The sequence below is a fragment of the Nerophis ophidion genome, linkage group LG28, assembly GCF_033978795.1.
Source record: "Nerophis ophidion isolate RoL-2023_Sa linkage group LG28, RoL_Noph_v1.0, whole genome shotgun sequence".
NCBI classification, from domain to species: Eukaryota; Metazoa; Chordata; class Actinopteri; order Syngnathiformes; family Syngnathidae; genus Nerophis; species Nerophis ophidion.
The window spans coordinates 1,852,957-1,879,247 of NC_084638.1; the positions used below are offsets into that span (position 1 = coordinate 1,852,957).

At 48.5% G+C, this 26,291-nt stretch overlaps 2 protein-coding genes across 2 annotated transcripts in view; both read left to right on the forward strand.

The window, feature by feature from the left end:
- LOC133545176 (collagen alpha-2(IX) chain-like) overlaps positions 1-26,291 on the forward strand; it is a 107,178-nt gene that overhangs the window by 23,926 nt on the left and 56,961 nt on the right. Inside the window, exons 3-8 of the mRNA XM_061890556.1 lie at positions 3,782-3,817; positions 3,896-3,939; positions 4,490-4,522; positions 4,586-4,731; positions 4,800-4,854; positions 6,166-6,337. Coding sequence (XP_061746540.1) covers positions 3,782-3,817; positions 3,896-3,939; positions 4,490-4,522; positions 4,586-4,595 — 123 coding nt within the window. The 3' untranslated portion in view covers positions 4,596-4,731; positions 4,800-4,854; positions 6,166-6,337. The remainder of the gene's footprint in view (positions 1-3,781; positions 3,818-3,895; positions 3,940-4,489; positions 4,523-4,585; positions 4,732-4,799; positions 4,855-6,165; positions 6,338-26,291) is intronic.
- On the forward strand, positions 22,125-23,442 carry LOC133545051 (uncharacterized). Its single transcript, XM_061890355.1, has 2 exons — positions 22,125-22,702; positions 22,790-23,442. Exon 2 carries the CDS (start codon positions 22,885-22,887, stop codon positions 23,425-23,427), a length of 543 nt encoding a protein of 180 aa, XP_061746339.1. The 5' UTR covers positions 22,125-22,702; positions 22,790-22,884; the 3' UTR covers positions 23,428-23,442.

Here is a 26,291-nt window from a genome sequence, read left to right on the forward strand (position 1 = left end):
CAAAACACAAATTATTTTGCAAACAATAGGACAGGAAAAGCCTGTGAAGACCTATGAGGTTAGAGGACTGAAGGTTGGAGGGTTCGCATATCTGGACCTGCCAAAAGTGTATACACAGAGCAAGATACCTGTGTCAAAGGAAAACATCATCACAAAGGCTGACTTGAAGAGGTGGCCATATCTTGGTGGTATCGACTTGAAGGAAATTGAGGCAGAGATTAAACTTCTTATTGGGACTGATGTTCCTTGGGCAATGGAGCCATTGAATATAATAAACAGTGAAAAAAATGGACCATATGCAGTCCAAACCATACTGGGATGGGGGCTAACTAGACCACTCAGTTGCAGTGCTACAGAAGATGCTGGGCCCACTGCAGTATCAACTAACAGAATCTTTCCAGGATAAAGACAAAGTCACACCTCGGGATAAGTTCAGAGAGAAAGAAAGACATCGCCATTCCTCCTCTTCTTCTTCCAAAAAAGGCCAGGACAAAGATAAAGAAAATATCTCTTCTGGAACCGATGGACAAAGGAGTATCTTCGACTCACGCAAGAAAAAAGCAAATGGAACAGCACAAGAAGAAACTTGAGTCCCGGAGATCTGGTGTTCATTGTTGATAACACAGCACCAGGAAACTCATGGACGATGGGCCGCATTGTAAAGACATTTCCAGATGCCAAAGGCTTATTTTGGTTAAAACCAAGACCAACACGGTTCAACGACCAATCTCTGCCTGCAAATGGAAGCAGCTTGATGGACTGAAGGGGGATTTGGTTCTCCAGCCTTGATGAGTCGATGACCGCTTCAGATATGACTATGGACTTTGAGACTAGACCAGTAACTCAATTAATCTTGAATTTAAAGAACATAATTGTTTATATTCAATTGTTCTATTATGGCTCCTTTGAATTATATTATTTATGTAATTGTTTAGCTGAAGCACACAATTAGGGGCCGGGTATGTTGGAGCCTATCTATATTATTTATATATTCATTGTTTTGACAATCTAATCCAATAATGCCGATGATGATGTTGATTAATTATTGGATGTTTTAGATGGATTATGATTTGACTGATTGTGTTCAGCTGCTCACATTCCTCCAGGTGAGCCACTTCCTCCTCCTATGATTAAGAAGACAGGACAGCTGGGCGCTCCCTTTGTCTGTCTGTCATGATGGAGTGAGGAGTGAAATAGTTTTTTTTACCACGAAATAAGTTATTTTGGTTATGTAGAAAGTCAACCACAAAGAATATTTTTTGTTTGTGAAAATAAATGATCAACATTTTGAATCTAGAAATATCTCCGCGAGTGCTTAAGGAATTTAGTGAGTATTAAACCTTCTCTTCAAGGCTACTCGGCTATCTTTATTTTAGTTTTTTCGAAACTTTTTGGAACGACAGAGTAGCCGTAACAGTTCCAATAGTTTTGTTCACCTAAAAGTGTTGTGTTCCATTACAAATAATATTATCTTATAAGTTGTGTATCAGATCCAGATGTAAATACTTGGAAATGAAAGCTAAAATGTTGATCTCTTGTCTTATATTCATCTTTTGATGTCAAACCCAAATGTTTTCAGTCTACAACAAAAATAAAGGAACTGGCCTCACTGTTCCAATACTTTTGGAGGGCACTGTATAAGTGTTTCTATCCTTGGACTGTAGTACATCAATACTTACACTTATTCTAAAGATAGTAAATGATTCAAGTCTTTCTCTCCTTGTATTTGTAGCACACCATTACTTAAACTGACTTCTATTGATAGCATATACAGTTGTGATCAAAATTATTCAACCCCCACACAATTTTGGTGTTTTAGCAAGTTGGACATTTATTCCTTATTTTGTTTATAGTCATATCAAATAAAGATGTGTCAAATAGACAAATGCAACTTACATTGTAACACTGTATTTTACAAAATACCAAAAAAGGACATTTTTCTTAATATCTCATTGACAAAATGATTCAACCCCCTGGTTACATGCATCTTTAGTACTTAGTAGAACAGCCTTTGGCAGTATTGACATCCTTCAAACGTGATACATAACCGGACACAAGCTTCTTGCAAGCATCTACAGGTATTTTAGCCCATTCCTCTTGGGCAAAGGCCCCCAGTTCATTCATATTCTTGGGCTTGCGTGCTGCAACTGCCTTCTTCAAGTCCCACCACAGCTTTTCTAGAGGATTTAGGTCTGGTGACTGTGAAGGCCACTCCAGAGTCTTCCAGCCCTTCTTCTGCAACCACTCTGATGTTGATTTGGAGGTATGTTTGGGATCGTTGTCCTGTTGGAAGGTCCAACGTCTCCCAAGCCTCAGCTTTGTCACTGACTTCATGACATTTGCAGCTAATATATCCTGGAAGGAAATAGAATTCATAATGCCTTGAACGCGCTGGAGATTCCCGGTACCTGAGGCAGAGAAACAGCCTCAGAGCATGATTGACCCCCCACCATGCTTAACAGTAGGAAAGGTGTTCTTCTCTTTGTAAGCTTCATTTTTTCTCCTCGAGACATAACCTTGATTCATAGGCCCAAAGAGTTCCAGTTTTGTCTCATCACTCCATAGAACAGTTTCCCAAAACCTTTGGGGTTTGTCCAGATGATTTTTGGCATGTTATCTATTTTCTTGTGCCTGGTAGTCAGAAGTGGTGTGTGCCTGGGAGTTCTGGCATGGAGGCCTTCATCTCGTAGCGCGCACTTTATTGTCTGGGACGAAACCTGCGTTCCCCCCTCTGCAATGTCCTGTTGTAGTTCCTCAGCTGTTACCCGGGGGTTTTTCACCACTGTACGCTCCAAATACCGGACAGCAGTTGCACACAGCATCCTCTTTCTACCACGCCCAGGCAGTGTTTCCACTGTGTCTTTAGCTTTAAACTTGCCAATTATGCTCCCAACTGTGTCTCTTGGAATGTGTAATGTCTTTGCTATTTTCTTATATCCATATCCTTTCTTATGAAGAGAAATTACCTCCTTTCTTGACTTCACCATGTTGCAAATACACCATTGACCCACTACAAGAAGCTGAGCGTCACAGTCTTTTTCAATCAGTTTAATTTTGCTCTTTATGCTTCTAATCACATCTACAGGTGTTTTCAACACCTGATTGAAAATATTTTATTCAAATTATGTTCTTAAGAGTTATGATCTTCAAGGGGTTGAATAATTTTGTCAATGAAATATTAAGAGAAATGACACTGTTTGGTATGTTACAACATATAATGTTGTAATTCAATTTGCATTTGTCGACTTAATGCATCTTTATTTGATATGACTATAAATAAAATACGGAATAAATGTCCAACTTGCTAAAACACCAAAATTGTGTGGGCGTTGAATAATTTTGATCACAACTGTAAGTGTTTCTATCCTTGTCATGTACTTTCTCCTAAAGGTAGTATACTATACAAGTATTTCAGTACATCAATACATACACTTTCTCCTAAAGATAATATATTATACAAGTGATTCTGTCCTTGTACTGTAGTACACTTTATTCTAAATATAACAGTAAACTAAGTATTTCTGTCCCTGTACATCAATACATAGTTTTTTTTGTAAAGATAGTATATAAGTGTTTCTGTAAATCAATACTCACTATTTCCCCTATAGTTCAAAATTATATAAGTGTTTCTATCCTTGTACTGTAGTACATCAATACTTACACTTTCTTCTAAAGGTAGTGTTTTATAGAAGGTAGTGGAATTAGTTATCATGTACAAGATGTATTTACGGGACATTTTTAACTCCATGTTATACATGTATGTTTGTCCCCTCATTCAAAGGGCTTCCAAAGAAGAGGTGGACCCAATGGAGACATTGTGAGTATCACTTTTGTTTGTGAATGATTGGAGCCTTCAATATGAAACACTAACAAATATTCTGTTTTCTGCTTGAAGGTAGACTCCGACGTGGAGGGACTAGCTGGTGAGAAAGGGGAAAAGTAAGACCAGTCATTTTGAACTTTCTGAAGTTGACCTGTTGATATTTAAATATTGAAAGCAAAGACAAATAATATACTATTTGACTGAGACCCATTTTGGGTCCCCAAGACTTTTAACAATCAAGGAAAGACCTTAAGGTTTTAAAAACCAAAATGGCCCCTACATTCGTTAACTTTTAAGTGTGCGGCCCTTTGTGGTAAAGTTTTGGACATCCCTTGTTTCGTTTTAATGAATAGCTGAGCAGAAAGGAATCCTGTATAGATTATACATTAATAGTACTTTAAAACATTTTTTTTAATTAAAGTGAGTCATTGTGTTTCAGTATTTTTGCCCTGCCACTTGTAGGAACCCTCATTCTGCATGTTTTTGTACAAACTATTGTTGGACAATCTTTCAACGCTGCATTCAAACATTTTCATAGTTGAACCTTACATGTAGAAACACAATTGTTTCTTGGTGCTGTGCTTACTAAACGGAGGAAAACAAATCTAAAGGACAAGAACTTGCAATTTTTAAAATCAGTATCTCATGATTGTTTGGGTGTGACAGGGTATGTCTGGAGAATCTGGCACTAAAGGACAGGTGAGTTGTGTATGATCATGGGTTAAGTAAATATACACTTCATGCACTTGTATGTGTTTGCAGCACAGAGTGAGGAGACCTTGGACATAATGGTCCAACATGGAGACTCTGGGAAGCCAGGTGATGTAGGACCCCCTGGACTGCCTGGTCCTCGGGGGTTGAAAGGCATGAGCGGTGTGCATGGCAGGCCGGGTATTGAGGGTCCACCGGTGAGTCCACTCACTGTTTGGGAAATGTAATGGTTGTCACTTTTACACAATGTTGTTCTTCTCTTCAGGGACAAGATATATCTGACCAGCATATTATTGATGTGGTATAAAGAATGTTGCAAGGTGAGCTTTACCACTCTAATTTCCCTCCCAAAAAATAATTGCTTGTTATTGTAAACAAAAACTCTATTACATATGTAAAGTTTCAGTTCAATATGTCAAAATTGAAAATGACAGTTAGCCAAAATCAAATCAAAACCAAAAATGTTGGAAGATGTGTGGAGATGTGGTGGAGAGGTTAGGGTTAGTGTTTTATAGGAAGGAATAAGTTATTGTGTATAACAGGGGTCACCAACGCGGACACCCTAACCCTAACCCTAACACGTAAGGACCAGATGAGTAGCCCGCTGGCCTGTTCTAAAAATAGCTCAAATAGCAGCACTTACCAGTGAGCTGCCTCTATTTTTTAAATTATATTTATGTACTAGCAGGGTTAGGGTTAACCCCAACTCTCGCTTTGCTCGACATTTTTAATTCTAAGAGAGACAAAACTAAAATTTAATTAGAAAATCCAAGAAAATATTTTAAAGACTTGGTCTTTTTACTTTGCTTCTTATAACTTTCAGAAAGACAATTTAAGAGAAAAAATACATTCTTGAAAATGATTTTAGGATTTTTAAACACATATACCTTTTTACCTTTTAAATTCATTCCTCTTCTTTCCTGAAAATTTAAAATGTTAAGCACGCCAGGCTGCACCAAACTTTTGGTGCTTTGTTCACACAGAAAAGTACAGTGGTGTATGTGCAGCAACTATGAAGGTTGCAAGCCTGTTTGGTTCCACTTATCTTTATGAATCAGCCTTTTCTGACATGAACTTCATCAAGAAGAAACACAGAACAAGCCTCACTGATGCACATCTGCAAGACTCACTCAGAGTTGCAGTTTCTAGTTACACAGCAGAGTACAACACACTAGTTAACAGAATGCCATGCCAGGCTTCCCACTAACTGACAAAGAAACATATATCAGATTTGGTGTCCAGTTCAAAGTGTGACATGATGAGAGTTGACTTTTGTATTTTACGTGAGTTATTATTTGTACAAACATGGTACAAAGTAATTCATGATTTGTTAAAAAATGTTAGTGGCTAGCTAACCTTAACCCTAACCCTAAATCATTAAGATCAGTTTTTCCACATAATATTTATTATTAATAATAACATAGAGCTAAAGGTAAATGTAGCAAATTGGCTATTTTTGGCAATTTATTTAAGTGTGTAATAAACTGGTAGGCTTTCGCATAAATCAGTACTCAAGAAGTAGCCCTTGGTTTCAAAAAGGTTGGTGCCCCCTGGTGTATAAGATGTATGTATGGTATATTTTTAATCTCTACATTATACAGTTCCTAAATGAATCTCTTTTTTTGTGACAGAGAGGCTGGCAGCAGTAGCAGTGAGCACTACAAGGGCTACGCCGTTGAACAACCGGCTATTCTGGTCCTCCGTGATTAATGGTTCCACAAGGACCACATGGTTTGCCTGGTTCCCGAAGAATTCCTGGAACGATGGGAGCTGACAGACGGATTGGAAACACAGGTCTTAAAGGTAGGGACATGTTAAGTTTCATCTACAGTAATGTGTGTGTGTATACATATGCTTACATATACATATTTAAACATGTGTATACATTTGTACCAATGTGTACATATGTATGCACTTTTTTTTAGTCAATATACAAACGTACAACGAATTAGGGTTAGGGTTAGAGGGTTAACCCTAACCCCAACCCTAACCGACTGTCTTTCTATGCCTAAAACCTACCCTCTAACCATAACCCCAACCCTAAACGACTTTCTTTCTATGCCTAAATGCTACCCATCTCGCTTTCTCTTTAAATCTAACCCTAAATCCTTACCCCAACCCTAACCGACTGTCTTTCTATGCCTAAAACCTACCCTCTAACCCCAACCCTAACCGACTTTCTTTCTATGCCTGAATCCTACCCGTCTCTCTTTCTCTTTAAATCTAACCCTAAATCCTTACCCTTACCCCAACCCTAACCGACTGTCTTTCTATGCCTAAGACCTACCCTCTAACCCCAATCCCAACCCCAACCCAAATCCTTACCCTTACCCCATTCCTAACCCCAACCCAAATCCTTACCCTTACCCTTACCCTAACCCCAACCCTTACCCTAACCCAAATCCTTACCCCAACCCTAACCCTAACCGACTGTCTTTTCTATCCCTAAGACCTACCCTCTAACCCCAACCCTAACCCCAACCCTAACACCAACCCTAACACCAACCCTAACACCAACCCTAACCCCAACCCTAACCCCAACCGACTGTCTATCTATGCCTATGACCTACCCTCTAACCCCAATCCCAACCATAACCCCAACCCTAACCCCAACCCTAACCAAAATCCTTACCCTTACCCCAACCCTAACCCCAACCCTTACCCTAACCCAAATCCTTACCCCAACCCTAACCGACTGTCTTTTCTATGCCTAAGACCTACCCTCTAACCCCAACCCCAACCCTAAACCTAACCCCAACCCGAATCCTTACCCTTACCCCAACCCTAACCCCAACCCAAATCCTTAGCCCAACCCTTACTTTAACCCAAATCCTTACCCCAACCCTAACCCTAACTGACTGTCTTTTCTATGCCTAAGACCTACCCTCTAACCCCAACCCCAACCCTAACAACAACCCCAACCCTAACAACAACCCCAACCCTAACCCCAACCCTAACCCCAACCGACTGTCTTTCTATGTCTAAGACCTACCTTCTAACCCAAACCCCAACCCTAACCCCAACCCTAACCCCAACCGACTGTCTTTCTATGCCTAAAACCTACCCTCTAACCCCAACCCTAACCGACTTTCTTTCCATGCCTGAATCCTACCCGTCTCTCTTTCTCTTTAAATCTAACCCTAAATCCTTACCCCAACCCTAACCAACTGCCTTTCTATGCCTAAGACCTGCCCTCTAACCCCAATCCCAACCACAACCCCAACCCTAACCCCAAACCCAACCCTAACCCCAACCCTAACCCCAACCCAAATCCTTACCCTTACCCCAACCCTAAACCTAACCCCAACCCCAACCCTAACCCCAAACCTAACCCCAAACCTAACCCCAACCCTAACCCCAACCCTAACCCCAACCGACTGTCTTTCTATGCCTAAGACCTACCTTCTAACCCAAACCCCAACCCTAACCCCAACCCTAACCCCAACCCTAACCCCAACCGACTGTCTTTCTATGCCTAAAACCTACCCTCTAACCCCAACCCTAACCGACTTTCTTTCCATGCCTGAATCCTACCCGTCTCTCTTTCTCTTTAAATCTAACCCTAAATCCTTACCCCAACCCTAACCAACTGCCTTTCTATGCCTAAGACCTGCCCTCTAACCCCAATCCCAACCACAACCCCAACCCTAACCCCAAACCCAACCCTAACCCCAACCCTAACCCCAACCCAAATCCTTACCCTTACCCCAACCCTAAACCTAACCCCAACCCTAACCCCAACCCTAACCCCAACCGACTGTCTTTCTATGCCTAAAACCTACCCTACAACCACAACCCCAACCCTAACCAAAACCCCAACCCTAACCCCCAACCCCAAACCCCAACCCTAACCCCTAACCCCAACACTAACCCCAACCGACTGTCTTTCTATGCCTAAAACCTACCCTCTAATCCCAACCCTAACCGACTTTCTTTCTATGCCTGAATCCTACACGTCTCTCTTTCTCTTTAAATCTAACCCTAAATCCTTACCCTTACCCCAACCCTAACCGACTGTCTTTCTATGCCTAAGACCTACCCTCTAACCCCAATCCCAACCACAACCCTAACCCCAACCCTAACCCCAACCCAAATCCTTACCCTTACCCCAACCCTAACCCCAACCCAAATCCTTACCCTTACCCCAACCCAAATCCTTACCCTTACCCTAACCCCAACCCTTACCCTAACCCAAATCTTTACCCTAACCCTAACCGACTGTCTTTTCTATCCCTAAGACCTACCCTCTAACCCCAACCCTAACCCCAACCCTAAACCAACCCTAACCCCAACCGACTATCTATGCCTAAGACCTACCCTCTAACCCCAATCCCAACCCCAACCACAACCCTAACCCCAACCCAAATCCTAACCCCAACCCTAACCCCAACCCTTACCCTAACCCAAATCCTTACACCAACCCTAACCCTAACCGACTGTCTTTGCTATGCCTAAGACCTACCCTCTAACCCCAACCCTAACCCCAAACCCTAACCCCAACCCTAACCCCAACCGACTGTCTTTCTATGCCTAAAACCTACCCTCTAACCCCAACCCTAACCGACTTTCTTTCCATGCCTGAATCCTACCCGTCTCTCTTTCTCTTTAAATCTAACCCTAAATCCTTACCCTTACTCCAACCCTAACCAACTGCCTTTCTATGCCTAAGACCTACCCTCTAACCCCAATCCCAACCACAACCCCAACCCTAACCCCAAACCCAAACCCAACCCGAACCCTAACCCCAACCCTAACCCCAACCCAAATCCTTACCCTTACCCCAACCCTAAACCTAACCCCAACCCTGACCCAAACCCCAACCCTAACCCCAACCGACTGTCTTTCTATGCCTAAAACCTACCCTCCAACCCCAATCCCAACCACAACCCCAACCCTAACCACAACCCCAACCCTAACCCCAACCCCCAACCCCAAACCCCAACCCTAACCCCAACCGACTGTCTTTCTATGCCTAAAACCTACCCTCTAACCCCAACCCTAACCGACTTTCTTTCTATGCCTGAATCCTACCCGTCTCTCTTTCTCTTTAAATCTAACCCTAAATCCTTACCCTTACCCCAACCCTAACCGACTGTCTTTCTATGCCTAAAACCTACCCTCTAACCCCAATCCCAACCCCAACCCCAATCCCAACCACAACCCCAACCCTAACCCCAATCCCAACCACAACCCCAACCCTAACCCCAACCCAAATCCTTACCTTTACCCCAACCCAAATCCTTACCCTAACCCTTACCCTAACCCAAATCCTTACCCCAACCCTAACCCTAACCGGCTGTCTTTTCTATCCCTAAGACCTACCCTCTAACACCAACCCTAACCCCAACCCTAACCCCAACCCTAACCCCAACCCTAACCCCAACCCTAACCCCAACCGACTGTCTATCTATGCCTAAGACCTACCCTCTAACCCCAACCCTAACCCCAACCCAAATCCTTACCCTTACCCCAACCCTAACCCCAACCCTAACCCTAACCCAAATCCTTACACCAACCCTAACCCTAACCAACTGTCTTTTCTATGCCTAAGACCTACCCTCTAACCCCAACCCTAACCCCAACCCCAAACCCTAACCCCAACCGACTGTCTTTCTATGCCTAAGACCTACCCTCCAACCCCAATCCCAACCACAACCCCAACCCTAACCACAACCCCAACCCTAACCCTAACCCCAACCCTAAACCCCAACCCCAAACCCCAACCCTAACCCCAGCCGACTGTCTTTCTATGCCTAAAACCTACCCTCTAACCCCAACCCTAACCGACTTTCTATGCCTGAATCCTACCCGTCTCTCTTTCTCTTTAAATCTAACCCTAAATCCTTACCCTTACCCCAACCCTGACCGACTGTCTTTCTATGCCTAAGACCTACCCTCTAACCCCAATGCCAACCACAACCCCAACCCTAACCCCAACCCAAATCCTTACCCTTACCCCAACCCAAATCCTTACCCTTACCCCAACCCAAATCCTTACACCAACCCTAACCCCAACCCTAACCCCAACCCTTACCCCAACCCTTACCCTAACCCAAATCCTTACCCCAACCCTAACCCTAACTGACTCTCTTTTCTATCCCCAAGACCTACCCTCTAACCCCAACCCTAACCCCAACCCTAACACCAACCCTAACCCCAACCCTAACCCCAACCCTAACCGACTGTCTATCTATGCCTAAGACCTACCCTCTAACCCCAACCACAACCCCAACCCTAACCCCAACCCAAATCCTTACCCTTACCCCAACCCTAACCCCAACCCTTACCCTAACCCAAATCCTTACCACAACCCTAACCGACTTTCTTTTCTATGCCTAAAACCTACCCTCTAACCCCAACCCCAACCCAAATCCTTTTTTTTCAATCGCGCCATTTCACTTCACGAGTCAAGCCTGATGAAGGTATACACCGAAACGTTGCTATCGACTTGTACATGTAAATAGAATTTTTGTATATTGTTACTTAGTGTTTGTTTACACGTCACTCCAGCTGGCCTGGTTGCGACGCGACGAGTCATTACGACAAGTCGCCGTTTTCATTTTGTAAATAAATCGTCTATTTTTCAATATACAATTTTTCTTATTCACCCGGTTTCATATCAGCGTTGTTTGGTACATATTTTGGCTGAAAAAGCACTTATTTCTTACCGTACACGCCGAGATCCAAACCGGAAGTACTCCCTCTGACCTCGACGTAGCCCCGCCCACGGGCACGCTGATTCTTCTTTTTTACTAAAAGAAGTGAATTAAAGACAATATATTTTTCATCAGAGAGGATATAGCACCATTCTCTGCTATTTTTGTTATCATTTTCACCAGCGGCATAATTTTTTATAATTAGAAATGTCCGACTGGTACCAAGAGGGCTGGATTCCAGCCAGGTCGGGGCGGAAGCGCAAAGCCCGGCGACAACCACCGCGCCAAGAATGGCCAATCCGGGAAGAAGAGCGTCCCTACCATCATCCAGATGATCAAGGTCCTCGGCGTTTCCAACCACCACCTCAAAGATCCTATGCTGAAGTGGCAAGGGGACGCCAAAACACTCATTTGGAGAGTCATCACCGCCCCCACTCATGGACACGCCGCCATTTTGGCCACGAAGAAGCCAGATATGTGCAGCAGGAGCCGCGCCACAGCGCCCCTCAATGGAAAAATCGGAACACTGCACCCCCAATTCACAACACTAGGAACATTAGGCAGCAAAGATTCAATCCCCTGCCGCCTTTAATGCCTCAATATGCACCACAAAATTATCCCCGCAATCCTCCCCGTCCCAGAAAAAAACGCAAGCAGCGTAGGGACCCTCCCAGGAGGAATACGGCCCCTAATAATGTTCATAATCACAATAATAATTATAACAATTACAACACAGATATTGAGAGCAATGTAAAAGCAAAATGTTTTTACAACATTATCAAAATTACACACCATCAAAACATTGTTTCCAAAAAAGACCCCCCACAGTCCATAAGTAAAATGGAACAAACACTGGCCACCATGATTAGACCGGCGGTTACAAACCCTGACACTGATGAACTCATTAAAGACAATGCACAAATGTGGGCAGAAGAAACAATTTTTGTTCTGAGACACCACTACAGAGAGGCCTTAAAAATTGAAATGGACAAAATTACCAAATTTGGTGGTGAGGACTGGAGACCCGCTTTTCAGATGGCCTCAACATGGACCAGAAGACATCTGGGACGCAGACTCATGGGGGACACCCTTTGACTGGCCGAGGCTCAAATCCTCGCAGCCTTCGCTGACCTCCCTGTCAACACTGAGGTGACACGCCCGACCCAGGCCCTACCCCGCCCCCCCACCACCACCTTGGTGTCGGTTGGCACCATTACCGACAGCACCGGCCCGAATTGGTCTCCATACGTGGAACGAGAGGCGGACCCCCCAGCACAGATGACCTCCTTCCTCCCGCATTCCACACATCCTCCTGCAGTTTTGAAACCACCCTTGGAACAGAGGAGGACACGACACCTCCGTCCTCGCAGCAGATCAGCAGACGACACCACCAACGAGAGGCCGCCCACACAGCCCTCTCCTGCACGTCGCGTAACACCTCCTCCGAGTCCACCTGCAACACAGGACCCTGTTATCCCAACACACGCAAAGGACATCACACAGGAGACCCGCACACAGACCCAGGACAACATCCAACCACCACGGGAGTCCACGCCCCCCGGGACGCTTCTTATCGACCTGGACAACGAGGTACTGGATTTTGTGGGACTCACCCCTGTGACGTCATCGGCCAATCCCAACACGCCCCCTGACTGTTCCCAGCTCTTCCGAGATCTTCAAAAGGAGACCGCACAGTCACCACAGGCACCCACCCCTGTCCGGCCCCCATTCATCGACCACCAGGACTCACCTCAGCAGGAACAGGCACCTGAGGGACGTCCTCCAACACCGTCCTCCCCCCCTCCTAGCACGCCCCTTCCCATCCCGGCGACGTGGGAGGGACCCTCGACCCCAACGACCCCACACAGCCCGACCACTTCAGATAGCGCCGAGGAGGTGCAGGTTGTTATGGGTGCCCCCCCTCAAAAACCCACCAGACACCCCAACACATCGCGCAAGATGTCAGATTGGAAGTTGTCGACTAACAGGAGGATCCTGATTGTCGGCGACTCCAACCTGGCACATATACCACCTTTCCACCGCAACGACCTGCAGATCGACAGTTACCCGGGGGCCAATTTCCGGCACGCGGAGGCCCTCCTGGCCAGGGCCAGAGTTGCTGTCCAGGTTGAAGTGCTGGTGTTAGCTTTTGGGCTCAACAACTGTGAGCAAAAAGTTAAGGAGACAACCATTAAACAGCTCCAAGGTGCACTCAGGGCGGCCAGGAACACATTCCCAACTGCCCGGGTGGTAATTCCCCTGTTGAACTATTCAGCTGATCTGCCTTTGGAGGAGAAAAACAATCTCCAGCAGCTGAATAGCTTCATCAGGAGCAATTATGCTCACATCCCGGCCCTAGACAGTCGGGAGTTTGAGACCCAAGCAGACCACATCCATTGGATGCCAGGTACTGCTAAGCTCATGTTACAACATTGGCTTCGGGATTTAAACTCCACAGCCCCACAATCCCGAGCACTCGGGGGGGAAGTAAGAGCGTGGTAAATTTGGCCCACAACTTCACGCCGACCCCCTCACAAATTTCCCTACTCAATAAGGGCCTCAATTTTATTCCTTCCATTAATCTCAGTAGTGACTGGCATCATCAACTCCAGTCGGACCTCCAGCACTACCATAGACGTGTCAAACTGGCGGTGTACTATGAGAAACAGGATACTCTCAAACCCACACCGTTCACAGCCCGCTCCAGCTGGGAGCCCTCACCTGGACTGTTGCCTCCGGAGTTCCAGGCGATGGTCCGGTCTGACGGGCTCCTAATGCCCGGCTCGGGCTGTACACCTGCGGTCGCCCCCAATTTGACACGGGAAGAAGTTGAGGCCCTTTATAGTCTTAAGATTAATAAACATATTGTGATCAAACCAGCAGACAAGGGGAGTGCTGTTGTCATCCTTGACAGATCACAATATATTTGGGAGGGTTCTCGACAGTAGGGGGACACTACCTATTATCTACCGCTGTCGGAACCAATTTATCCCCAAACTATCCCCTTGGTGGAGAAGATTGTCGACAATCTTCTTCTCAAGAAATTTATAAATTCCAAACAAAAAAAGTACCTCCTAGGGGAGCCGGATCCGCGACCTCGCAGGTTCTATATGCTCCCCAAAATACATAAGGAGCCAGACAAATGGAGCAAGCCCTACGAGATCCCTCCGGGCCGCCCCATTGTCTCGGACTGCGGTAGCGAGACGTACAGAACGGCAGAGTTCATCGACTACTATTTAACACCACTCTCCGTTCTCCACGGCAGCTACCTCAGAGATACTTACGACTTTCTCGACAAAGTCAGGAGTGTGCACATTCCCCCAGAGGCAATCCTATTTACTATCGACATTGACAGCCTATATACAAACATCGACATCGATGAGGGTATTCGGGCTGTCAAAAATGTCTTCTACAGGTACCGGGACGTCAGCAGGCCTGAAAAGGAGCTTCTACAGCTCCTGGATATTAATTTGAGGAGAAACGATTTTGAGTTCGATGGTCGTTTCTACCTCCAAATTAAGGGCACTGCTATGGGCAAGAAATTTGCTCCGGCGTATGCCAACATATTTATGGCAGAGTGGGAGACTGCTGCCTTAGCCGTCTGCCCAAAACGTCCTCTCCACTATTTACGGTACCTTGATGACATCTGGGGCGTCTGGACACACTCCCGTGAGGAGTTTGACGTGTTCTTGAACACGCTCAACACTCACAACAAAAACATCACCATCAAGTCGACCACGAATAGCACATCCGTCGACTTTTTGGACACCACAACATTCAAGGGTCCTGACTTTGTAAATAGTCACAACTTGGACATCAGGGTGTTCTTCAAGGAGACCGACACCCATGCGCTCCTTTTTAAAAGCAGCTTCCACCCCAAGCACACGTTTGCTGGGTTGGTGAAATCACAACTCTTGAGGTTTCATCGGATTTGCACCAGGCGGGAGGACTTCCTGGCGGCCTCGAAGACCCTCTTTTCTGCTCTGAAGAGGAGGGGCTACTCCAGGTCCTTCCTCAGACGACAGTTTAGGGTCTTCTTGGACCCGGGGAGACCTCCCCCTGGGACAACCATGATCCCCTTCATCACCACCTACTCTCCCTCGGCCGTACAAGTCGCCAGGAATGTCAAGGACAACTTCCGGACTTTTTTGGAGAGTAGTGGGAGGCTGCCGGAGCACTACGTGGTGCCGGCCTACCGTAAGAACCCCAACTTGAATGATATGTTGGTCAGGGCCAGGGTCAGCTCGCTGAGAGACCCGCCCTCCACTCGGAGGGATACCCTTGCCCGCCACACACCATGGTTGGTGAACCCCCAAAACCGCAAGGTTTTCCAGCCGTTGTGTCGTGGCGGCCGACACACCAAAAACTGTGTCTACGTCATCCGATGTCAACGATGTGGCGATATGTACGTAGGCGAGACGGGCAATACCGTAGCTAGGAGATTCGCCCAACACAAGTACAACATCGTTAGACAGAAAAACACCAACACTCACCTGGTTCAGCACTTTGTCCGGCACGGCTGGTCCTCCGTCCGGGTGACTGTCATCGAAACGAATCCTAGGTGGAGCCTCGCTCAACGCCAGAGGGCGGAGCTCCTCTGGATCACCAGGTTGGGCACCAGGTATCCGGGAGGCCTAAACGAGAGTTGAGCGTGAGTCCGTTGGACTGTTGATGGCCAGTGCACTTCCCATTTTACTTCCCCTCTTCATTTATTTTTTTTCTACCCCCACCCCCTCCTCCCCCTAACCCTAACCATCTTCTCCTTCCACTCCTATAACCTACCCACCACCCTAATTCTTTTTCTACTCCTAAAACCTACCCACAACCCTAATCCTAATCCTAACCCCAACCCTAACCCAACCCTACCCATAATCCTAACCGACTGTCTATCTATGCCTAAGACCTACCCTCTAACCGCAACCACAACCCTAACCCCAACCCTAACCCCAACCCAAATCCTTACCCTTACCCCAAACCTAACCCCAACCCTTACCCTAACCCAAATCATTACCCCAACCCTAACCCTAACCGACTGCCTTTTCTATGCCTAAGACCTACCCTCTAACCCCAACCCTAACCCCAACCCAAATCCTTACCCAAACCCTAAACCCAACCCTAACCCCATCCCAAATCCTTACCCCAACCCTAACCCCAACCCTTACTTTAACCCAAATCCTTACCCCAACCCTAACCCTAACCGACTGTCTTTTCTATGCCTAAGACCTACCCTCTAACCCCAACCCTAACCCTAAACCCAAACCCAACCCTAACCCTAACCTAACCCTAACACCAACCCTAACCCCAACCCTAACCCTAACCGACTGTCTATCTATGCCTAAGACCTACCCTCTAACCCCAATCCCAACCACAACCCTAACCCCAAACCCTAACCCAAATCCTTACCCTTACCCCAACCCTAACCCCAACCCTTACCCTAACCCAAATCCTTACCCCAACCCTAACCCTAACCGACTGTCTTTTCTATGCCTAAGACCTACCCTCTAACCCCAACCCGAATCCTTACCCTTACCCCAACCCTAAGCCCAACCCTAACCCCAACCCAAATCCTTACCCCAACCCTTACTTTAACCCAAATCCTTACCCCAACCCTAACCCTAACTGACTGTCTTTTCTATGCCTAAGACCTACCCTCTAACTCCAACCCCAACCCTAACCCCAACCCTAAACCCAACCCCAACCCTAACCCTAACCCCAACCCTAACACCAACCCTAACCCTAAGTCTTTTCTATGCCTAAGACCTACCCCCTAACCCCAACCCTAACACCAACCCCAACCCTAACCCTAAGTCTTTTCTATGCCTAAGACCTACCCTCTAACTCCAACCCCAACCCTAACCCCAACCCTAAACCCAACCCTAACCCCAACCCTAACCCTAACTCCTACTCACTCTCTCTCTCTCTCCTAACCCTAACCCCAACCACAAACCCAACCCTAACCCTAACCGACTGTCTATCTATGCCTAAGACCTACCCTCTAACCCCAATCCCAACCACAACCCTAACCCCAAACCCTAACCCAAATCCTTACCCTTACCCCAGCCCTAACCCCAACCCTTACCCTAACCCAAATCCTTACCCCAACCCTAACCCTAACCGACTGTCTTTTCTATGCCTAAGACCTACCCTCTAACCCCAACCCGAATCCTTACCCTTACCCCAACCCTAACCCCAACCCAAATCCTTACCCCAACCCTTACTTTAACCCAAATCCTTACCCCAACCCTAACCCTAACTGACTGTCTTTTCTATGCCTAAGACCTACCCTCTAACTCCAACCCCAACCCTAAACCCAACCCCAACCCTAACACCAACCCCAACCCTAACACCAACCCTAACCCCAACCCTAACCCCAACCCTAAGGGTTAGGGTTAGGGTTAGGGTTAGGGTTAGGTTTGTGGTTGGGGTTGGGGTTAGGGTTAGGAGAGAGAGAGAGTGAGATAGAGAGAGAGAGAGAGAGAGAGAGAGAGAGAGAGAGAGAGAGAGAGAGAGAGTGAGTGAGAGAGAGAGAGAGAGAGTGAGATGAGAGAGAGAGTAAAGGTTAGGTTTAGGAGAGGAGAGAGTAAAGGTTAGGTTTAGGAGAGGAGAGGGAGAGGGATAGAGAGAGAGAGAGTGTGAAAAAAAGAAAAGAGAGAAGAGGAGGGTGTGCTCGCTCCATCACAACCTGTCCAGGCGACGCCAAGCCGAACGATGGCCACCCCAAGGACCCTGGAAGAAATCGAATCGGGGCTTTAAATGAAGTGACAAACACATGCGGATAATATCCAGCGACGCGCGTTTCGGCCTTTCAGGCCTCGTCAGGCTGGCTGGGCCACGCCCACTGGAGCTCTTCTCCTTCTCCAGTGGGTAAAGGGTGCTTCCTTGAAACCCCGTGGTCGAGACGGCTTCCCTATGTGTCCTCGGGCAGGAGGGTATCTCATGAACTGCCGGAGAGGGAATGAGCCTGGGCTCCAAATGGAGGAGGTTATATAGTGTGCTGCAGTGGGCGTGGCTAGTGCTCACAACTACAGCGGAGTCAAAAGACTCTCAAAATAACATCCTACATATGTGAAGCGTCAAATCGACATATTATGTGCAACACATAGTGGACAAACACGCCGTGGACTATCGGAATGTTTGACCAAAGCAATAAAATGTTTGCTTTGATATACCTTTCCCTCCATTTGGAATGTGTTCAAATCAAGTCTAAAAGTTCGACTTGTTGTAACGTCACGACACCCGCACTGTGAAACGATTTGTACTCACCGAGCAGGCCACCCAGAGGTTAGGGTTAGGGTTAGGGTTAGGTTTGTGGTTGGGGTTGGGGTTAGGGTTAGGAGAGAGAGAGAGTGAGATAGAGAGAGAGAGAGAGAGAGAGAGAGAGAGAGAGAGAGAGAGAGAGTGAGTGAGAGAGAGAGAGAGAGAGTGAGATGAGAGAGAGAGTAAAGGTTAGGTTTAGGAGAGGAGAGAGTAAAGGTTAGGTTTAGGAGAGGAGAGGGAGAGGGATAGAGAGAGAGAGAGTGTGAAAAAAAGAAAAGAGAGAAGAGGAGGGTGTGCTCGCTCCATCACAACCTGTCCAGGCGACGCCAAGCCGAACGATGGCCACCCCAAGGACCCTGGAAGAAATCGAATCGGGGCTTTAAATGAAGTGACAAACACATGCGGATAATATCCAGCGACGCGCGTTTCGGCCTTTCAGGCCTCGTCAGGCTGGCTGGGCCACGCCCACTGGAGCTCTTCTCCTTCTCCAGTGGGTAAAGGGTGCTTCCTTGAAACCCCGTGGTCGAGACGGCTTCCCTATGTGTCCTCGGGCAGGAGGGTATCTCATGAACTGCCGGAGAGGGAATGAGCCTGGGCTCCAAATGGAGGAGGTTATATAGTGTGCTGCAGTGGGCGTGGCTAGTGCTCACAACTACAGCGGAGTCAAAAGACTCTCAAAATAAGATCCTACATATGTGAAGCGTCAAATCGACATATTATGTGCAACACATAGTGGACAAACACGCCGTGGACTATCGGAATGTTTGACCAAAGCAATAAAATGTTTGCTTTGATATACCTTTCCCTCCATTTGGAATGTGTTCAAATCAAGTCTAAAAGTTCGACTTGTTGTAACGTCACGACACCCGCACTGTGAAACGATTTGTACTCACCGAGCAGGCCACCCAGAGGTTAGGGTTAGGGTTAGGGTTAGGGTTGGGGTTGGGGTTGGGGTTAGGGTTAGAGTTAGGAGTTAGGGTTAGGTATAAAGAGAAGGAGAGATGGGTAGGTGTTAGGTGTAAAGAAAAGAGAGATGGGTAGGTTTTAGGAGTGAAAAAGGAGAGTGGTTAGGGTTAGGGTAAGGGGTGGGGGAAGGGCGATAAAAGAGTGTAAAAAAGAATATAAGAGGGGTGTGCACGGTCCGTCTATGGCCCAGCGGGCTCGCACTCACGCCTCATTGAGGCCCCCCGGATGTCTAGTGCCCAATTTGGTCATCCACAGGCGTTCGGCGTGTCGCCGTTGGCCTGCACTCCATTTGGAGTCGTGCTGGATGACACAAACCCGGACAGAAGCCCACCCGTGCCGGAGGAAGTGTTGCACCAGGTGGGTGGTGGTGTTCTTCTGTCGAGTAATGTTGTGTCTATGTTGGTGGAAACGGGTGGCGATGGTGTTTCCCGTCTCCCCAACATACAGGGCGTGGCAACGCTGGCATCGGATGACGTAAACGCAGTTTTTTGTGCGTGCGTCCCCCCTGCATAGGGGCCGGAAGACCCTCCCGTTGTGGCGGTTAAGTAGCCACGGGATGTGTCTGAAGGGGACGCTGCTCCGAGTCGGGGGAGGATCTCTCGTGGAGGGGACCCGAGCCCTGACCAGCAGATCGCACAGGTTGGGATTCTTACGGTATGCTGACACCAAATAATGTTTTTGGAGCCTGCCACTATTATCCACAAAGTCTTTAAAGTTTTGTTTGACTCTTCTAGCTACCTGTACCGCCGCAGGTGAGAAGGTCGTGATCAGGGGGATCATGGACTCACCAGGGGGAGGCTTCTTGGGGTCCAAGAAGCACCTGAACTGTCTCCTGAGGAAGGATCTCGAATATCCCCTCTTCCTCAGGGCCGTGAACAGGGCTCCCGTGGCCGTGACGAAGTCCTCCCGCCTGGTGCAGATCCGGTGGAATCTTAGCAGCTGGGACTTGACCAGTCCCGCGTAGGTATGTCGGGGGTGGAAACTGGTCTTGTGGAGGAGGGCGTGGGTGTCAGTCTGTTTGAAAAAAACCTTTATGTCCAGATTGTGAGTGGAGGGGAAGTCTGGACCTTTGTATGTGGTGGTGTCCAAGAAATCCACCGACATGGGGCTGGTGGTGGACTTGATAGTGATACTGGGGTTGTGAGTATTGAGGGTGTGGCGGAACACCTCAAACTCCTCTACGGAGTGGGCCCATACCCCCCAGATATCATCGAGGTACCGTAAGTAATGCAGGGGCTTAATCGGGCACGCTGCGAGGGCGGAGGTCTCCCATTCCGCCATAAAAATATTGGCGTATGCCGGGGCAAATTTCTTCCCCATGGCTGTCCCTTTAATCTGGAGGAAGAACTTCCCATTAAATTCGAAGTCGTTCCTCCTTAAATTTATGTCGAGCAGCTGCAGGAGTTCTTTGTCCGGCCTGCTAATGTCTCGATATTTGCCAAATATATTTTTTACGGCTTGGATGCCCTGTTCAATGTCTATGTTTGTGTATAAACTGTCTATATCAATTGTGAACAGAATGGCCTCTTGGGGAATGGTCAGATTTTTAATTTTTTCTATAAAATCATATGTGTCTTTCAAATAACTATTGTGTTTGATGGAAAGTGGCGTTAAATAAAAATCAATAAATTCTGCCGTCCTGTAGGTTTCGCTCCCACAGTCGGAAACTATGGGCCTGCCCGGGGGTATGACATGGGGCTGGCTCCATTTGTGGGGCTCCTTGTGGATTTTGGGGAGTAAATAAAACCTACGAGGACGGGGATCCGATTCGCCCAGGAGGTAAGTAAACTGTTTATGATTGATGAATCTTTTATTTAATAAATTTTTAATGATTTTTTCCACCATAGGGATTGTGTCAAGATAAATGGGTGCGGCCAACGGGGAGTAGTAGGTGGTGTCGTTCAGTTGTCTGGTGCCCTCCCAGACATACTGAGACCTGTCAAAGATGACCACAGCGCTTCCTTTGTCTGCCGGTTTGATAACAATGTGATTGTTATTTTTCAGACTCTGAAGGGCCTCAGTTTCGTCACGCGTGAGGTTGGGCGTAATGGCGAGGGCGCAACCCGATAGGAGCGATGGATGCTCGTCCGCTAGGACCAGTGTGTGGACCTCTGGAGGTAGCAGACCGGGTGAGGGCTCCCACTCGGACCGGGCGGTGAAAGGTCGCGGACCGAGGGACCCTTGCTTTTCGTAGAACACCGCGAGTTTGACACCCCTGTGGTATTCTTGTAAGTCAAACTTCATTTGGTGGTGCCACTCAGGACTAAGGTTGGTGGATGGGACGAACGTGAGGCCTTTATTGAGGAGGGAGCGCTGTGAGGAGGTAAGTGTGAAATGTTTTGCCAAATTTACAATGTTTTTGTTTGTGTTTGTGGTGGTGTTGTTTGTGCTTGTGTCACCCCCCCGACAGGTCGGGTTTTTGGGGATGCCATGTTTAAATGGTGAAGCCAGTGCTTCAGCATGTTTTTGGCCGTTTCCTCGGTCCAGTGAAGGTTGTCCCTCCCCGTAGCAAACTTATCACTGGTGAGTGCCGGAATGAAATTATAGTTTTTTTGAATATAAGTATTAATTTTGTGGAGGTTATCTTTATGTTCCTGGGGCAGGGCTTCTGAGAAGTTAATGATGGGGATGGAAATGTCGGCGTTCGGGAACACCGTTTTGGCCACCTTCAGGGCCCTTTGGATTTGTTTAAAGGTGGTGGCCTTCGGGTTTTGTTCCTTGTTATTGAGGCCGAACGATAACACCACCATTTCCACTTCGACACTAATCTTTGTTTTTTCTAGGATGGCCTCTGCGTGGCGGAAGTTGGCCCCTGGATAACTGTCCATCTGAAGGTCCTGGAGACGGACAGGTGGAAGACGACTAATATTGGAGTCACCAATCACCAGGACCTTCTTATCCACAGACAGGTGCCAATCAACCAACTTGCGCGTTGTACTGATGTGTCTAGTGGGGCCCCTGCGCGGACTCATAGGTGTGGCTAATTGTGTCGTGTCTGTATCCTCTGTCGGCTGAGAGGCCGAAGTGACCGTTCTAGGCCCTTTCCGGATTCCCGAAAAAAATTGGGACCAGCTTGGACCCGCTTCGGGAACCGGCGTGCGTGGAGGAGGAGTGTCCACGAGGGGCACGTCCGGAAGAGGCGCGTCCGGGAGGGGCGCGTCCAGGAGGGAGGAAGTCGGCGAGGGTGGTCCCGGTTGGCCAGAACCCAGTTGAGACCAACTGGGGGGCGTGTCAGGGGGCAGCTGGGACCACCCTGGAGGCCCCTCAGGGGATGACGCCGGCTGCTCAGGTAAGTAGTTGGAAGTGTCTGGCTGGCCAGACGTCACCTGTGCATTGTCCGCCACATGGACTAGAACTGATGTATTTTGTTCCCCAGGTGGCGGTGGCGCGTCCGAGACCGCAGGAGGGACCCTGACTTCGGTCTCGACCCGCGAATGCGGCCTGGGTGGCGGGACCAGGGGAGCCTCGACAATGGAGTTGTCGGGAGGACTGCTGCATGGCTCCTGGGGTCCTGTCATTCTCTGGGGCCTGGATGGTGCCGCAGCCAGAGAAGAAGGCGACAAGACCGGGAAGGGGACCGGGGTGACCGGTCCCCTAGGACCCGGAACCGGTTCCACCACAGGGGACCAGTCCCCGACCACGGGGTCGGTCATGGTGGACGCCGTGGCGCGCACAGGAGCGTGCAGGGTTGGAACCGGTAGGGGCAGCGGTAGCGGCAGCGGCAGCGGCGGCGGCGGCTGCACTACCTCCATCACCACTCGGGTGCTGGACGGATCCAAGCGGACTGGTGACCCCGTCTGCTGGGATCGTGACGGACTACCCCCCTCGTCCACGCCACGAACGTCCACACAGATGGAGATCACCAGACCCTCGGCTAGCCGCAGTGTCTCGGTGGTCAACCTGCGTCCCAGGTGTGTCCTGGTCCAAGCCGAGGCCACCTGGAATGGGTCTTTCCAATTTTGCCCAATAAATGCACTGAGTTTGTTGATTTCCGTCTGTAATGCTTTTTTATAATGTTCTCTTAATATTTGTACTGTTTTTTGTGCCCAATTGTGTGCATTGTCTTTTATTAGGGCTTCTGTGTCAGGGTTAGTGACCGCTGGCCTAATTCCGGTCGTCAAGGTGAGTTCCATATTGGTAATTGTTTGAGGTTGGATATCTCTATCCACATTATTTTGGTGGTGTATTATTTTAATGATGTTATAGATGATTTTAGCTTTGATGCTAAAATCACTGTCCTGATTGTCAGGATGAATTTCCCTGGTGGGACGTGTTGTGTTTACATTCCTGTTTATATTCGGGCGTTGACCCCGTCCAAATCCAGGTTTGTCCGCTCTAAACGTCCTCCTGGGATTGGGAGGCTCATAGTGTGCAGGTCGGAAATTAACCCTGTTTTTTTGGGGTCTATTGTGTGCAGGATGTTGAAAATATTGAGGTTTGTATCCTCTGAAAAAATTGTTTTTATTTTTTTGGAATGTGTTATGTTGATTTTCCCACCGTGGGGCACCATAACGCTGGCCACGCCGGCCGCTGTTACTCCTGTCACGAGAGGCGTTGCCCTGGCGACGTGTGTTGTTGGTGGAGTAAACATGGCGGCGTGTGTTGCGTGTGGGGTAATCGCGGCGACGTGCGTCGCGTGTAGGGTAGTCCCGGCGACGTGCGTCGCGTGTGGGGTAGTCCTGACCACGTACGTCACGTCCCTCACGCGATCGGTTGCCGTAGCGACGCGTGTCGCTGCGGAGGCGCACCCGCTCGTCCTCCTCCTCTGCAGGATAGCCACGCAGCACCTCCGCGTAGCTCCTACGAGGCGGTTGTTGACGACGGTCCGCAAAATGATAATCTCCATCATCATAGCGGCCGTGTTGTGGTTGAGGACGAGGGGGCGGGGTGATCTCGCGCCGCGACTCTTTATGTTCCTGGGGCAGGGCTTCTGAGAAGTTAATGATGGGGATGGAAATGTCGGCGTTCGGGAACACCGTTTTGGCCACCTTCAGGGCCCTTTGGATTTGTTTAAAGGTGGTGGCCTTCGGGTTTTGTTCCTTGTTATTGAGGCCGAACGATAACACCACCATTTCCACTTCGACACTAATCTTTGTTTTTTCTAGGATGGCCTCTGCGTGGCGGAAGTTGGCCCCTGGATAACTGTCCATCTGAAGGTCCTGGAGACGGACAGGTGGAAGACGACTAATATTGGAGTCACCAATCACCAGGACCTTCTTATCCACAGACAGGTGCCAATCAACCAACTTGCGCGTTGTACTGATGTGTCTAGTGGGGCCCCTGCGCGGACTCATAGGTGTGGCTAATTGTGTCGTGTCTGTATCCTCTGTCGGCTGAGAGGCCGAAGTGACCGTTCTAGGCCCTTTCCGGATTCCCGAAAAAAATTGGGACCAGCTTGGACCCGCTTCGGGAACCGGCGTGCGTGGAGGAGGAGTGTCCACGAGGGGCACGTCCGGAAGAGGCGCGTCCGGGAGGGGCGCGTCCAGGAGGGAGGAAGTCGGCGAGGGTGGTCCCGGTTGGCCAGAACCCAGTTGAGACCAACTGGGGGGCGTGTCAGGGGGCAGCTGGGACCACCCTGGAGGCCCCTCAGGGGATGACGCCGGCTGCTCAGGTAAGTAGTTGGAAGTGTCTGGCTGGCCAGACGTCACCTGTGCATTGTCCGCCACATGGACTAGAACTGATGTATTTTGTTCCCCAGGTGGCGGTGGCGCGTCCGAGACCGCAGGAGGGACCCTGACTTCGGTCTCGACCCGCGAATGCGGCCTGGGTGGCGGGACCAGGGGAGCCTCGACAATGGAGTTGTCGGGAGGACTGCTGCATGGCTCCTGGGGTCCTGTCATTCTCTGGGGCCTGGATGGTGCCGCAGCCAGAGAAGAAGGCGACAAGACCGGGAAGGGGACCGGGGTGACCGGTCCCCTAGGACCCGGAACCGGTTCCACCACAGGGGACCAGTCCCCGACCACGGGGTCGGTCATGGTGGACGCCGTGGGTTAGGGTTAGGGTTAGGGTTAGGGTTAGGGTTAGGGTTAGGGTTAGGGTTAGGGTTAGGGTTAGGGTTAGGGTTAGGGTTAGGGTTAGGGTTAGGGTTAGGGTTAGGGTTAGGGTTAGGGTTAGGATTATGGTTAGGGTTAGGATTGGGGGAAGGGGAATGCACAGTCCGTCTGCAGCCCGCCCGGGCGACGCCCACACCAACCCCGGAACCCCCCGAAGACCCTGAAAGGTGCGCATGCTGCGTCAGACACCAACAGCCAAATTAGTAGCGGACATGACTGGTCCTGCCATCCAGCGACGCGTTTCGGTCTCTTGACCTCTTCAGGCTGGCTTTGCACTGATTGCAGGATGTAAACATCTTTTTAACTGCGAGTCTGTGCCTACTGGGACACTTCTAATTCCCTAGTAGGTGGGGCACTTCTAATCCCCTAGACTAACGGCAACTCTATTTTTCTCTACAGCAGGATGTGCTCCATTCACCTGCTGGAGAGTACTGAGCCGTTTTGAGCAGGAGGAGAATTTATAGGAGGTCTGCAGTGGGCGGGGCTCACGCTCAACACTGCAGTGTCGATGTTTGACTCTCCAAATGAGATCCTAACATTGTGATGGGTCTACTCGACGTTCATCACAACGTGGACTCGCCAAATTAGATCCTAACATTGTGATGGGTCTACTCGACGTTCATCACAACGTGGACAACCACACAGGTAAGTATTGTAGTGTGTTTTGAAAGCATTAAAATGTTTGCTTTGATGTTTCTCCGACTCCTGTTTATTGTTGTGTCCAAAACAAGTTTGTGTGTTAAACTTGTGGCCCCCCAACAACACACACACCACAACAAAGTCCCCAGAAGGCCCACGAATGATGGGACGCCACCCAGACGGACT

What these genes read in the sequence shown, in the direction of transcription:
- LOC133545051 (XM_061890355.1), top strand. Translation starts at nt 22,885, where the DNA reads ATGGAGTTGTCGGGAGGACTGCTGCATGGCTCCTGGGGTCCTGTCATT.